This window comes from Colobus angolensis, unplaced genomic scaffold (assembly GCF_000951035.1).
Source record: "Colobus angolensis palliatus isolate OR3802 unplaced genomic scaffold, Cang.pa_1.0 Scaffold12, whole genome shotgun sequence".
NCBI classification, from domain to species: Eukaryota; Metazoa; Chordata; class Mammalia; order Primates; family Cercopithecidae; genus Colobus; species Colobus angolensis.
The window spans coordinates 13,075,785-13,091,178 of NW_012113141.1; the positions used below are offsets into that span (position 1 = coordinate 13,075,785).

The 15,394-nt window shown below is 46.9% G+C and overlaps 1 protein-coding gene across 1 annotated transcript in view; it reads right to left on the reverse strand.

The window, feature by feature from the left end:
- The window catches only part of LOC105503020 (nuclear pore complex-interacting protein family member B6-like), a 25,768-nt gene extending 11,291 nt beyond the window's left edge, over positions 1-14,477 (reverse strand). The window contains 3 exon segments of the mRNA XM_011929739.1: positions 5,549-5,664; positions 7,175-7,294; positions 14,403-14,477. Coding sequence (XP_011785129.1) covers positions 5,549-5,664; positions 7,175-7,294; positions 14,403-14,477 — 311 coding nt within the window.
- Positions 14,478-15,394: the final 917 nt, after the last annotated feature.

Below are 15,394 nucleotides of genomic sequence, written 5' to 3' on the forward strand. Positions count from 1 at the left end.
ACTCAGATTACATTTCACTTTTGTTTTGTTTTGTTTGAGACAAAGGTCTCACTGATTCCCGGGCTGGAGTGCAGCAGGGCGATCTTGGCCCACTGCAATCTCCACCTCCTGGGCCCAAGCGATCCTCCCACCTCAGTCTCTCCACTAGCTGGGACTACAGGCAGCGCCACCAGGTCCGCCGAAATGTTTTTTTTTTTTTGAATTTCTGGTAGAGACGGGATTTCTCTATGATGCCCAGGTTGGTCCCAGACTCCCAGACTCAAGTGATCTGTCCCTCTCGGCCCCCCAAAAATGTTGGGATTACATGGGTGAGCTGTGTAATTTCACGTTGTGTGACACAGCCCAAGGGAAAGGAAGAAACCCCGCTGGTCCAGCGTCTACTCACAAGGCTGGATTGATGGTTGGGAAACTCCAGCAGGAGAAGCGTTAAGAGCAGTCACCTCACTCGCAAGTCGTCCTCTCAGGGCGCCCTGAGGCGACCAGGACAGAGGTGGGGTGGCTTAGGGTTGGGGGAGGGAAGGGGAAAGGGATGGGGCGGGATCGAAGTTGGGGAAAGGAGGGGAGGGTAGGGGAGGGAAGCAAAGGAGGAGCAGGAGAAAGGTGTCTGGGAAAGGATCCTGTTCAAACTAAGTCCTCAAGCATTGGTGGGAGGCTCAGCTACAGGTCAGGGGGAAAGTTGATCAGCCGAGCAGCAGGAGGCGCGGGGCAGAAGAGCAGGAGGCTCAGGAGCAGCTGGAGGGAGACCAGGGCTCTGGTTTCTGCCATCCCTTCTCCTGTCTGGGCGCTGCCTAAGCAACCCTGGGGCTTTATATTCCCTCTCCACCAATCCCCTGCCTTGGTACGTGGTGCCTCACAGTGGACATTTCAGGTGTCGGAGTGTTCTTCCAACGCCCCCTTCCCCACCTGAGCCCCACAACCGGCATCCCAAGGATAGGTCCTCTCTGGAATCTTTGCAGACCTTCTGATTTCTGGTCTTCCCCAACCCAGCTTCCTGTCCCTGCTTCTGGACCACTCCTTCCTTCTTGAGCTCTCAGGGTTCCTCATGGTCAATCCTGGCTGCAAAACATGAAAAACAAATGATGGCAGATGGCAGGAAGAATCTCATAGACAAGCAGAGTGGGAGGCTCCACAGCCCTCTCTCAGCAATTCATATACTAAGCAAGAAAAACCAGTAGGATGTAGAAGGTCCCAATAGTAAGCCATTTCTATCATATCCAGGTAGCCATCCATCCATCATCCTTGTATATAGGGAATCAATGTTGGAGATACATTCATTTTAAGCACACATGGTACATTTACAAAATTTAACCCTACTTATTTTGTTGATCAAGCAAATCTCAACCTATTTCAGAGAAATCAAATCACATAGCATGTTTCTGATCATACAACCGTGCTAGAAGTCAATGATAAAAAGCTAACCACAAATTCTCATATGCTTGGAAATTCGAAGTGCCCTTATAAGTAAGATCAAATATAAGAAATAATCCAAAATGAAACAAGACTGCCTTTGCACTCAATGATAAGATCATAACATGGCAATAAAATGTCTCCCTCTGGCCTGGGAATTCCACTTTGTGGCACAAGGTTGTGTGGTCTTAAATCATCCCTAATCCACCTAGACATTTTAACATCTGAAACGGGGTAATGATGTCACTTATCTATGCCATCTTACAGCCTGTGAGCGTGGACTTTAAATTTTGAACCCTAATGAGGGGAAGAAAACCAAGCTGACTCTCATGATTGACCTCCCGGGGATGTCAATCAGCTTCATCAGCTTCTGTCATCAGCTTCTCTCCTGGGGGATTTGGCCGCAATACCCAGAGGGCTTGGCAGCACCAGGAGTGATGGATGGGGAGTGTCAAGCAGGTGGGCAGGACCCAGGGGCCTGGTGACCAGGAGAGACACCCCAACCGGCCATCAGCTTTCCTGGCCTTGTCCTCAGCTAAATGTCCCAAAGGCCTTCTTCTGCCTGATCACACAGAGTGAGACCAGACTCACTCAGGCCTCTGGCAGCCTAAAACCACTGCTCTAAATCCCTTCACCATTTATGATGACATGAAGTTATTATAAACAGGAAATACTCTAACACTGTTGTAAATGGAAAGCCAATGCCTTTACCATAAATAAAAAGAAACCCTAAGAAACAAGCAAAACAAAACAAAAACAGGGACAACAAAACAATGGAATTAAATTCTATTTGTGTACTGTCATCTGCATAAAGAGCCCCGGATTTGAGTTGTCTCGGTTGTAAAAGGAAAGACCAAGTAAGGGGAGTTGAAGTCAGCTTAGCCCAAAAGTGAAGGGGAGACCTGTGATGTCCATGAAGTGTTGCGGGGTCACCTTGATTATAGCCCAAGCAGAGAGAGGGAAGGGAAGGAGAAGCGAACAGTTTGGACCTTCAGACAAGAAGTCACTCATGTAGCCCAGGAAACACCTTCTCAAAGCCAGAGTCAACCTCCCTTGCAGGTGGCCCCTTTTCGTCCCTTGGAGGCTTGACCAGGAGCCCTTGGCAGGACGAGGCACCTTGGTTGTGAGACCAGCTTCGCTGGTGACCAGCTGTGCAACCCTGGGCTGGATTCCTTCTGTACAACTGGAGAGCTAATGGCTGTGTGCAAAGACTGTCAGAAGACAGCAGGAAGTGGTTGAGCAGCTGTGTACCTGAGCATTGTAACCTCCCAGGGGCATCTTTCTTCCCAGAACTGACACCCTGGGAGGCCCTTGGCCACTGAAGGCAGTGATGATGATAACAGCAGCCCCTCTTGTCACCACTGTGCTAAGCACAGCACTTTGCAGGTGTCATCTCCTGAGACCCTGAAGTACCATCACTGTCCCCTTGCACAGATGGGAATGTAGGTTCAGAGTGGTTGGGGGATGGGACGTATCCAGGCAGAGAAACAGATCTGGAGAACTTGATTCTTGGAGGGGACATTAGGAGAAGGGGAAGCTGGGGCTGGAGACTCCCCAGGAAGATGGGGCCACAGAGATGCTTTGCCCAGGACCCAGCATTGCCCTGGTCAGCCCTGTTCAGATGAGGCCCAACCAGGTGGCTGTGTTCCCAGCCCAGTGCCTCCACCTGTGAGTGAGGGTCAGTCATTGCAGTGATGATGACGATATAGAATGTTCCTCATAGCATTATTGTGAGGCAGAGAGCACCAGCCCACTCAGGCACAGGGCATGGTCCTGGGGGCACATCTGTCTTTCTCTCTTGACCTCTAGATCTACTAAGCACCATGCAACACCCCCACTCTAAGCATACCCAGACAGGGTCCCCGGCCCAACCTTGTGCCCCTGTTCCCAGAGTCACCCAACCCTGGCCTCTCTCTGGCATCTCAGGGCCCAGGCACAGCCCTTCTGTAGGCCCTGGAAGGGGCACATCCCCAGCCTGAGTTTGAAACCTGGAAAATACCTTCTTCCAAGAGAGCGCAGAAGGGCCAGGTCATGCCTGGGTCTGTTCTCTCCACTGGCCCCAGGAGTGCCCTCAGGAGTGCCACTTCTGATTACACTGTGGGCTGGGGTCTGGGAGTGGGTGCATGTTTGGGTTTGTAACTCTGCATGTAAGCGTCTGTGCGTCTGAGTGCCCGTGTCTGTGATTATGTCTCTGTGTAGCTGTCTCTGGATGGCTCTGTGTTTTTCTCTATCTTTGTATGCATTTGGGTGTCCTTTCTTCCTGAATGAGTGTGTGTTGGCTATGCAAATCTGCTTGTGTTTCTGATTGTGTAATGTGTGTATCTCTGGCATGTGTGCCCCCTGTGGGAGTGTCTGTGTATGTCTGGCTTCTGTATCTTTGTATATGTGTTGAGGTGTGTGCATGTGAATTTGCTTCTCCTTTGGGTGTCCCTGATTGTGTATTTGTGTGTTTATGTTTCTCATAGTGTCTGTGTTCTATGTCTGATTCTCTGCCTGTAGGTCTGTGCCAATGTGTGTGTGTCTGTGTGTGTGCATGCAGTGTGTGCACATGGGTGTCCATTGTGTGTAGAGTCAGCCCTGTGGAGCTGTGTCTCATGGTTCTGTGTGTGTGTCTGTGTCCTCCTGGTGTGTGTGTGTGTGCCTGTCCGTGGGCCATACACCTGAGTGCCCAGGTGAAGCTGGGGCGGTTCTGTGCCTCTGTGTCTCTGTTCTTATGGAATCTGTTTATTTCCCTGTGAGTTCCTGGGTTTGTGCACCTCGGAAGTTGGCAGTCACAGAGAGGCCTCTCCAATGCTGACCTCCAGAGGTGGGTGAGAAGTGGACAGTATGTGCTTTTCTCATCTCCAGGCTGGGCCTTTTCTGCCCCTTGCTTTTCTGAGCCTCTGGTGGCCCCCTGGTGGTCCCCCTTAGGTCCCAAGGAAGGATGGCATGAAGGATCAGGTCGTAGGATTCTAGGCCAGGGGTGTGAGGAGGATTCTGGGTCCCCCGAGAAGGTTATGTTGAAAGAAGGAAGATTGTCTGTGGCAGGGGGATTGTGGGTTGGAGGGAGCCTGGCCCCTGGGAGGGTGAATGAGTGGGGTCCTCTAGGAAGGGCTCAGGGACAGAGCTCCTGGGTCACTGGGAAGGTCTGATGTGTAGGTGCCTACAGGGGATAGCTAGGGGCAGGGCTCCTAGGCCCCGGGCAGGGCTAGAGGAGTGCTGGGTGCCCAGGGGCTGGGGCCCTCACTCACACATGCCAGGTTTAGGCTGGGGCACATGTGCACATGGGCATTATTGGGGGACACAAAGGACCATTGGGTGGGGGAGGCAGAGGTGGTCTGGCAGGCAAGTATAGTCCCCAAGCCAAGGCTGACCACCCTGGACATCTGGCTGCCCCGGCCTTGCGGGGGCCTCGTTCCAGGGCACAGGCAGGTGCCTGGAGCCACATGGGGCACACCTCCTGGACCCCTGTGTCCCGGCCATTGAAGGGTGCTTAGGGCTACCCTGAGAAGCTGGTGCCAGGAGGGAGAATCTGGTCCCAAGATATTTCAGGTTGTGGATTAGGGAGAATTACAGGGGGAAGGCATTTAACACAGGTTCATTCCCAGAATAAATGCTCCACACAGGGTATTGTCGAAATTAGTATTTTATTACCTGCAACCCCAATCTGAGTACTCACCTGGGAAATTCTAAAGACACAGAGAGGACTTGGAGGAAGCAGAGTAACTGAATGCAGTTTACAAGAACTAAAACAGGCCAGGTGCCGTGGCTCACACGTGAAATCCCAGCATTTTGGAAGGCTGAGGCAGGTGGATCACCTGAGGCCAGGAGTTCAAGACCAGCTGGGCCAACATGGTGAAACTCTATTTCTACTAAAAATACAATTAGCTGGGCTTGGTGATGGGCACTTGTAGTCCCAGCTACTCAGGAGGCTGAGATGGGAGAAGGGCTTGAACCTGGGAGGCGGAGGTTGCAGTGAGCCAAGATCGCGCCACTGCACTCTAGGCTGGGCAACAAGAATGAAACTCTGTCTCAAAAAAAGAAAAGAAAAGAACAACCTTGGAAATGTGGCACTGCTGATACTTTTCCAAATCAACCCTCTCAATGTCCCATTATCACCCCGCCCTAGCTGGGAGACTGAAGTGGTCAGGGATTTGCCCACGGCACACAGTGGGTTCTGAGTTCACTGCTGATTACATCTGACAAGCTCCTTTTCCGAAGTTCACCTTGTTTAATCTTTCCAGTGATGGTTTTCAGCAGCTCCAGGATAAACTCCACCTGGTTAAGTATAAGGGAAATCCACAGTGACAGTCCTGTTGTCATTTCCTACCAATTCCCCACCCTCCTCCTCTGCCCCCTACAGTCTCCCACACAGGCTGACCCCATATGGTGGCCTTACTGGAAGCCACCGAGTGTGTCAGGTTCTCCCCTTGGCCCCCTGAAGGTGGATGTAGCCATGTGATGTGGCTCAGGAGCTGTGAGAAGTGAAGCGTGTCACCTCAAGACAGAAGAGTTGGGAACCATTGACACTGGCCACCCTCTCCTCCATCTCTTAGAGCAGTTGATAGGTTCTGCATGGAGGTTGCTCCTTTATCCTGTTGATGGATGAGGGAATGTGAAGCACAAGGCCAGCAGAGCCATCTTGGACACGCAGCATGAGCAGGATAAGAACCTTCAGTGTTGTAAATTTCCATTGTCTGGGGCTGTTTGTTACTTACAGTGATATCTAGCCCATTGTAGCAGGCATGCACCATCTATTTCATGCTCTATAAAGCAGACTAGCTTACCCTCTGAACATGACTGGTTGTCAGACACATGTAGGTTTCAGTTTCAGCTCTTCCTCTTATTGACTGCAACCTTGGGCATTTGACTTTGAGTCTCTGAGCCTCAGTTTTGTTTTTGTAAAATGGTTTGCTATACTATCTCAGGTTGAGGAGAGGATTTAATGAAATAAAAATGCATGTAAAGCATTGAGCCCAAGGCCTGGCACACACAGTGAGTGCTCAATCAGTGTTAGCCATGTAGCTTCATAATGTGTATTGACTGTCAGTACTCAGACAATGTAGCAAAGTATTACAAAGAAGGAAGTGTTAACTTTTTGGCGTATGTATCTCTTTGCAATTTATTTTCAAACAGACAGGATAATGCCATGTATACTTTTTCATAGTATTTTTTTCTCTTAATATGTGTTGAGATATATATTAAATATAAAAGAACTAAGTCATTATTTTAAATTGCAGGATTATATTCAATTTTATGAAAACTTTATTTATTTCTCTATTGTTTGACTTTTTGTAGGTTGCACAAGGCATTGAATTAAAATAAACATATCAGAATGAATTGCATTTATAAAGATAAATACCATTCTATTAATTTTTGTTTGTTATATGTATGTATATACATTTTGAGTTGCAAAACAAAACATATTTCTTCCTATGAATCATGTTAGAAAAAGTTTGGAAGCTGCTGATTTGGATTTCTTTTTTAATTTTTACAGGATTATAAATAACCTTTTAAAAAATATCCTTGGGCACTTGATTGATTTTTGCCTTTAGGTTAATATGCCAGCAATGATTCCTTTTGGGTTTCTGACACAAGATAGCGATTTCCATCCAAAAAAATCAACTATGCCATTCCATCCCTAAACCAAATTCCTTCTTCTGCAGAAGAAAAAGCCAGTACTGTGACTGCCTGAGCTTCCTCCTGCACGGCCACCCTATGAGACACGGGGCAGGAGCACTGGGAGCTGTTCAGGGGCACCAGACCCCTTCCATCTGCCCTCACTCACCTTCCTTGGGGACTTGCATGAGACTGTCACTGACTTTACATGCTGCTGCAGCTCCTTGGTCAGCTGGTCCTTGTCACGGGACAGAAACTGTGGGGTCAGGACAATAAACACCTTCACCACCTGCAGAACGAGGGTAGAGGCTTACAGTGAGTGTCAACCTACTACACAGCTTAAAAAGTCAATATTGGTTGGGTGCAGTGGCTCACACCTGTAATCCCAGCACTTTGGGAGGCTGAGGCAGGCGGATCACTGGAAGTCAGGAGTTTGAGACCAGCTTGGCCAACATGGTAAAACCCCATCTCTACCAAAAATACAAAAATTGACTGGGTGTGGTGGTTCACACCTGTAGTCCCAGCTACTTGGGAGGCTGAGGAGGGAGAATTTCTTGAGCCCAAGAGGCAGAGGTTGCATGAGCTGAGATCGTACCATTGTACTCTATCCTGGGCTACAAGAGTGAAACTCTGTCTCAAAAAGATAAAATAAAATAAAATAACAAGAAAATATACAGAATGTCACCAAATACCTGGACTTTATTTTTTAAGGATTAAAAAGATATATAGAATTGAGAAAAATAACGGAAATTAAAAACCCAATAGATGGATTCAACAGCAAATTAGACAAAACAGAAGAGAGGATTAGAGAAGTGGAAGTTAGGTTAGTAGAAAACACTGAAATTGAAGGTTAGAGAGAGAGAAAAAGATGGGAAACATAGGAAAGTTAACAAGAGACATGGAACATATCAGACAGGTCTAACTTGTGAGGAATTAGAGTCCCAGAACCAGGAAATGAAGTGGAACAGTACCTCTATTTAAAGAGAAAATGGGGTTGGGTGCAGTGGCTCATGCCTGTAATCCCAGCACTTTGGGAGGCCGAGGCAGGCAGATCACTTGAGGTCAGGAGTTTGAGACCAGACTGGACCAGACTGAGACCATTCTGTATCTCCTCTATAACAGGAGGTAGAAAGCACCTCTACTAAAAATACAAAAATTATCCGAGCATGGTGGTGGGTGCCTGTAGTCCCAGCTACTCTGGAGGCTGAAGCAGGAGAATCGCTTGAATCTGGGAGGTGAAGGTTGCAGTGAGCCAAGATCACACCACTGCACTCCAGTCTGGACGACAGAGTGAGACTCTGTCTCAAAACACATAAATAAATAGGCTGGGCACGGTGGCTCATGCCTGTTATCCCAATATTTTGGGAGGCCGAGGCGGGTAGATCATGAGGTCAGGAGATTGAGACCATCCTGGATAACATGGTGAAACCCTGTCTCTACTAAAAATACAAAAAGTTAGCCAGGCGTGGTTGCGGACGCCTATGGTCCCAGCTACTCGGGAGGCTGAGGCAGGAGAATGGCGTGAACCCAGAAGGCGGATCTTGCAGTGAGCTGAGATCATGCCACTGCACTCCAACCCGGGTGATAGAGCAAGACTCTGTCTTAAATAAATAAATAAGTAAATTTTAAAAGAGAGAAAATGGTCCCCCACAAATCTCAAAACAAATAAAAGACATTAATTCACAGACAGGAATCTCTACAAATCCTAAGCAGGCAAACAGAAAAAAAATCATGATTAAATTGCTAAAAAAAAAAAAAAAAAAAAAAAAGATAAAAGGAAACATTCAAAAGCAGCCAGAGGAAAAAAAAAAGACATATTACTTTCAAAGAAACAACAATAAGTGGGAGAAGGACTTTTCATCAGTAACTACAGAAGCCAGAACCCCACGGAATGACATTTTTCACGTTGAAATGAAAAAAATCTGCCAACATAGAATTCTACCTACTGAAATATACTTCAAAAATAAAAGTGTAGGGTTCTAGAAAATGGCAGCAATGGCGATGACGTCACTTTTAAATCTCCCCTCATTATCACATACCAACGGAGCAACTAGGTAACAAACCAAAAACTCATGGGCAATAACACAACTACATGATAAAATCCTAGCAGAGACAAAACAGGACTTCCAGCAAGATCTGTGAGGAAATGATGGGCTCTTCAATAAGTAGTACAGGAAAAACTGTTATCCTTATGGGGGAAAAGTGAAATCAGAGCTCTCCTCATACCATAGAAAAAATTTGATTTTTAATATCAATCATGAGAATGATTTTCTTTTTTTGAGACAGAGTCTCCCTCTGTCACCCAGGCTGGGGTGCAGTGGTGCGATCTCAGCTCACTGCAACCTCTGCCTCCTGCATTCAAGTGATTCTCCTGCCTAGGCCTCCCAAGTAGCTGGGATTACAGGCACACACCACCACACCTGGCCAATTTTTGTATTTTTAGTGGAGACGATGTTTCACCATATTGGCCAGGCTGGTCTTGAACTCCTGACCTCAAGTGATCTCAGCCTCCCAAAGTGCTGGGATTACATGCATGAGCCACTGTGCCTGGCCTTCCAAGAATGAATTTTTAAGCTCAGAAAGTGAAATAAATACAGAAAAATGCTGATGAATATAACTACTGTGTTTGTTTGCTAGTGCTACACAACCAATCCTCAAATTTAGCAACTTAAAGCCATCTGTTAGCTCATGGATCTGTAGGCCAGAGGCCCAGGCATGGTGTGGCTGGACTTTCTGCCTGGGGTCTTGCCAACTTCAATCAAGGTGCCAGCAGGGTTGTGTTCTCACCTGGAGCCCTGAGTCCTCTTCCATGCTCACATGCTTGTGACAGGTTCATCTCCCTAAAGTTGTAGGATGGAGGTCTCTGGGTCCTTGTCTGGGTCCTTATCGGCTATCAGGCAGGACCCGCTCTTAGTTCCTGGAGGGCATCTGCACGTAGCCTCCTCCATCTTCAAAGTCAGCCTTGGCCAGGCACAGTGACTCACTCACAGTCTGTAATCCCAGCACTTTGGGAGGCCAAGGCACACGGATCACTTGAGGTCAGGAGTTCGAGACCAGCCTAGCCAACATGGCGAAACCCTGTCTCTACAAAAAAAAAATACAAAAATTAGCTGGGAGTGGTGGTACGTGCCTATAGTCCCAGCTACTCAGGAGGCTGAGGCATGAGAATCACTTGAACCTGGGAGGCAGTGGTTGCAGTGAGTGGAGATTGCACCAGTGCACTCCAGCCTGGGCCACAGAGTGAGATCCTGTCTCAAAAACAAACGAACAAACAAACAAACAACAACAACAACAACAAAAACTGCCAACCAGATTTGCTTGCCAAGTTTTCCTGCAATTTGAAACTTCTGAAGTTTTCTGTCTCTGGTCCCTAGACCCCAGATTGAAGGGATCATGTGATGAGTTTGGGCCCACCTAGATAATCTCCCTCTTGATTAACTCATATGCAACCAATTAGTAATCCTAGTTACACCTGCAAAATGTATTTTGCCGTATATGCAGCATGATTATGGAAGTGACATCCTGCTATATTCACAGGTTCTGTCCACTCTTCAGGGGAGCATCTTAAAAGAGTGAGGTCATAAGAATTCTGCCTACCACAGTTACATTACAATTAAAAACTTCTATAAGAAAACCACTATAAGAAAGTAAAAGGGCAAGCTACAGAATGGGATGTAAGATTTACAAAACACGTAACTGATAAGGGAGCTGTTTCTACAATACACATTTAATTTACTTATTTAGAGAGGATGTCTGCCTCTGTCACCCACGCTGGACTGCAGTAGTGCAATCATAGCTCATTGCGGCTTTCACCTCCTAGGCTCAAGTGATCCTCCAACCTCAGCCTCCCAAGTAGCTGGGACTACAGGCTCATGACACCATGCGCAGCTAATTTTTATATTTTTTGTAGAGACGTGGGTCCCACTATGTTGCCCAGGCTACTCTTGGACTCTTGGGTTCAAACAATCCTCTTGCCTCAGCCTCACAAAGTGCTGGGATTACAGGTATGAGCCACTGCGTCTGGCAAGGAATATATATTTTAAATCTTACATATTAATAAGAAAAAAGAAAACAATAGAAAAAGAGACAAATGAAATAAACATATTTTCACAGAAAAAAACTCAAAATATCAATAAATGTATGAAGACGTGTATTTTTTTCTTTATTTTCTTTATTTATTTTTTTGAGATGGACTCTTGCTCTGTGGCCCAGGCTGGAGAGTGCAGTGGCATGATCTTGACTCACTGCAACCTCTGCTTCCTGGGTTCAAGCAACTCTCTTGCCTCAGCCTCCTGAGTAGCTGAGATTACAGGCGTGCACTACCACACCCAGCTAATTTTTGTATTTTTAGTAGAGCAGGGTTTCACTATGTTGGAAGGCTGGTCTCGAACTCCTGACCTCAGGTGATCCGCCCATCTTGGCCTCCCAAAGTGTTGGGATTACGGGCATGAGCCACCACACCCGGTCATGTGTATTTTTAATTGTGGAAAAATTGGGTATCCAGTGCTTGGTCTTCCCTGCTCTGGGAGGCCCAGATGATTCTGCCACAGCCTGTGTTACTCTGTGACCTGCAGGTACTGGGAGATCCATAGGGAAGACACTGGGATATCCTAGAAGCTGGGAAATCAAAAGAAGAGTGAAGAATGCAACTACACATGGATGGATAGTCTTTTCCATAACACAGTGCCTGCCTCTCAGGCTCCAATTCCAAAGAGAATCATTTACAAGTTAATTTCTGTCTCCCAGGTTGATCATTGTCCCTAACCATCACTTGCTGCCCCTCAAAGGAATTGTCTACATTCCCTATCTCCTCCTTACCCTGTGAAAAAGGGTATGTCAGCTTCTGTAGCCCATTGGGAGGTTGGGAAATCACTGACTCTTCCCTGCCCCAGACATTAATACATCTGTATGCCTTTTCATCTATTAAAAATAAGTGAAAACTCAGTAAGACACATTTTACCCCACTGTATTAGCAAACCTTTAAAAATCTGACAATTTCAGGCCTTTCCAGTGAATCATAGTGTTACTGGTGGACAATCCCTAGGGGGCTGCAGCAACCTCAATTCTTGCCTCCTCAGCAGAAATAATCTGACCAAGGGCATAATAAGGCAGAATGAGAGACCGAGGCCAGTTTTAGAGCAGAAGTGAAAGTTTTTTAAAAACCTAGGCCAGGCTCGGTGGCATATACCTATAATCTTAGCACTTTGGGAGGCTGAGGAGAGCAGATCACATGAAGCCAGGAGTTTGAGACCAGTCTGGCCAACATGGTGAAACCCCGTCTCAACTAAAAATAAAAAAATAAAACAAAAATAAACTTTAAAAAATTAGCTGGGTGTGGTGACAGGTGCTTGTAATACCAGCTACTCTTGAGGCGGAGGCAGGAGAATCACTTGAACACGGGAGGCAGAGTTTTCAGTGAGCTGAGATCACGCCACTGCACTCCGGCCTGGGTGACACAGCAAGACTTTCTCTCAAAACAACAACAGCAACAAACTTTAGAGCGGGAACAAGAGTAAGTAAAGTACACTTGGAAGAGGGCCAGGGGCGACTTGAGAGATCAAGTGCACTGTTTGACCTTTGACTTGGGGTTTTATCTGTTTATCTATATCTGTTGACACAGTTTCAGGGTTTTACATCCCTTCTCCCCCGATTCTTCCCTGGGGGTGGGCTGTCCACATGTGCAGTGGTCTGCTAGCAGTTGGGCGGTGAGCATGCAGTGTGTTTACTGGAGTTGTGTGCATGCTCACTTGAGGAATTCTTCCCCTACCAGGTGAGTGTCCCCAGAAGTTAAACTCCACCGTTTTGCCTCTTAGTGTGCATGCTTGAGCCCAGTCTCCCAACTCCTGAGATCTTATCGGGAAGCTGCTGATTACCAGTTTCAAGTTTTTTCTATTAGGAGACTGCCTTTCCCTGGTGCAGATTGTGACCCATTATTAGAGACAGTTTAACAATCACCTGATGGTCGGTGACATTACTGGTGGGAGGGTGGGGGTTGAGCCCTCTCCTGCCCTGCTCATGCCTAACTAGACAATAGGAACTCACATACTTTTGACATGCGTTTAAATTAGTTCAACCTCTTTGGATAACAAATTGTGATGATCTATAAAGTTGGAAATGTACACCCTCTACAATCCAAGAGTTTCATCCCTGGGTATGTAATTGACAGAAATGCATGCATGGCTGGTTACAGTGGCTCATGGCTGTAATCTCAGAGATTTAGGAGGCTGAGGCAGGAGGATTGCTTGATCCCAGGAATCCGAAACCAGTCTGGGCAACATGGCAAAATCTCCCCTCTACAAAAAGATACGAAAATTAGTCAGACATAGTGGTGCGTGCCTGTAGTCTCAGCTACTCAAGAGGCTGAGCGGGGAGGAGCAATTGAACCTAGAAGTTCTCGGCTGCAAGGAGCTGTGATTGTGCCACTGCACCCCTGCTTGGGTGACACAGTAAGACCCTGTCTCAAAAACAAAAACAAAAACAAGAAAAAGAAGAAATGCATGCACCTGGATGTCCAAGCCAGAAAAACAAACAAACCTGGAGACAATGGGAAATAATTTAAATGTCCATCAACAATAGAATGTTGTAAATAAAATATACAATAATGTGTACGCAAATTATAGAATATTTTGAAAGTAATTACATGGTTCTATTTCCTAAAGTTGGTGGATCCTAAAACATAGGTGTTTGTTTCACTCTTCCTTCAAGAAGTCTTTCCAATTCCTCTGTCCCTTCCCTTGACCAGAAGTCAGAGGTGGACAAGCGCTTAAAGATCAGGAACTCACCCCTCGGCTTCACAAACAAGGGGATGAGGTAAGGAGACACATGTCAGGGCTTCCCTTGACACCCTCCTCTTTGTCTGTATAGGATGCCCTCTTCTTTTCCTTCTCAGTACCCGTCTGTCAACATCCTCTTCATCTTCTAAGGCCCTTCCTCTAGATCCTTAGAGATCACCCTGGTCCATCTATCTGTTGAGAAAACGGAAGTTCAGAGAGGTCGAAGGATGAGCTTAAGGCATGCAGTCACTGAGAGGCAGCCTTGGCTCTCTGGAATCTGTGCTCTCTTTATCAGCAACATCCAGGGCTAATTTATTTCTGTACCCATAGCACACTTGAAGACGGTTGCTTATAAACAGGAGGTGCTCAGTAAATGCCACCTCCTCCCTCCGGGTCTTTACTGAGTTTAAACAAGAGCTTTATAAAACTATGGCTACTTTGATGCTGCTAACATAGAAAATGACCGGCAGATGGCAGCATTTAGCTTTCCCAGCTCTCAACTTTGCAATTGCCGGTTTAAGGCGAGAAAAGTTGGTTTTTCTTTTCCATTCTCCAAACTCTGCTTGTTGTAAGTACGTGCCAAATGCCCGCTGCTCCCATTGGAAGCTTCATCCTACTACCCACTTGCTGAAAAAGCATCTTGAGCATCTGCAGAAGCTCCGGTTTGAGACCTGGTGGCAGGAGGGGATACATGGACATGCAATGAGAACATGAATGCGTTTTTTTTTTTTTTTTTGAGATGGAGTCTCACTCTGTCACCTAGGCTGGAGTAGAGTGGTGCAACCTCAGCTCACTGCAACCTCTGCCTCATGAGTTCAAGAGATTCTTCTGCCTCAGCCCCCTGCGTAGCTGAGATTACAAGCTCCAGCCACCATGCCTGGCTAATTTTTTGTATTTTTAGTAGAGATGAGGTTTCACCATGTTGGCCAGGCTGGTCTCGAGCTCCCCACCTCAGGTGATCCGCCCACCTTGGCCTCCCAAAGTGCTGAGATTACAGGCGTGAACGACCGTGCCCGGCTGAACATGAAAGCTTTTCCTCTCCACAGAGCCCAGTGAAATGCTGATTCCCACCACAGCCCTGGGATACCATGGGCTGCAAAGGCATCTTAGGGCTCTGCTTTTTGGCTGGGGAAACAGACTCCAAAAGGCAAGGTGATGAGCTCAAATTCACAGCAAGTTCAGATTTTCTGACTTGCAAGCCTGTGCACTTTCCTGCGTTAGTTTTCTAAGGTGAAATCTACCCTGAAGGCATGTTCCACCTATATGTGTGGAAAGGAGGTCAGAAAGTTTTTTAAAAACCAAAATGCTACACGGTAAGTAATAAAGGAACAGCAGAGAAAAGACTGTTGGGGCTCAGAGGAGCAGACTACACCATTTTCAGGGCTGGGGTGGGTGAGAAATTACGGAGTCAGAAAAGAGCTGTTGAAAATAGGGGAGCTCTCACCCTTAAAAACAGTCAAGATATGCACAAGATAAGGAGCAATGGTGGAAATTCTAGATCAGGATGGCAAATGTATGGCTTGGGGCTGCTACTCTCTTTCACCTTCTCCTGTCGCCCAGCCCCCATGCCCATGACAGACATCAGTAATCAATCATGGGATTCTTTCCCTTTGAGC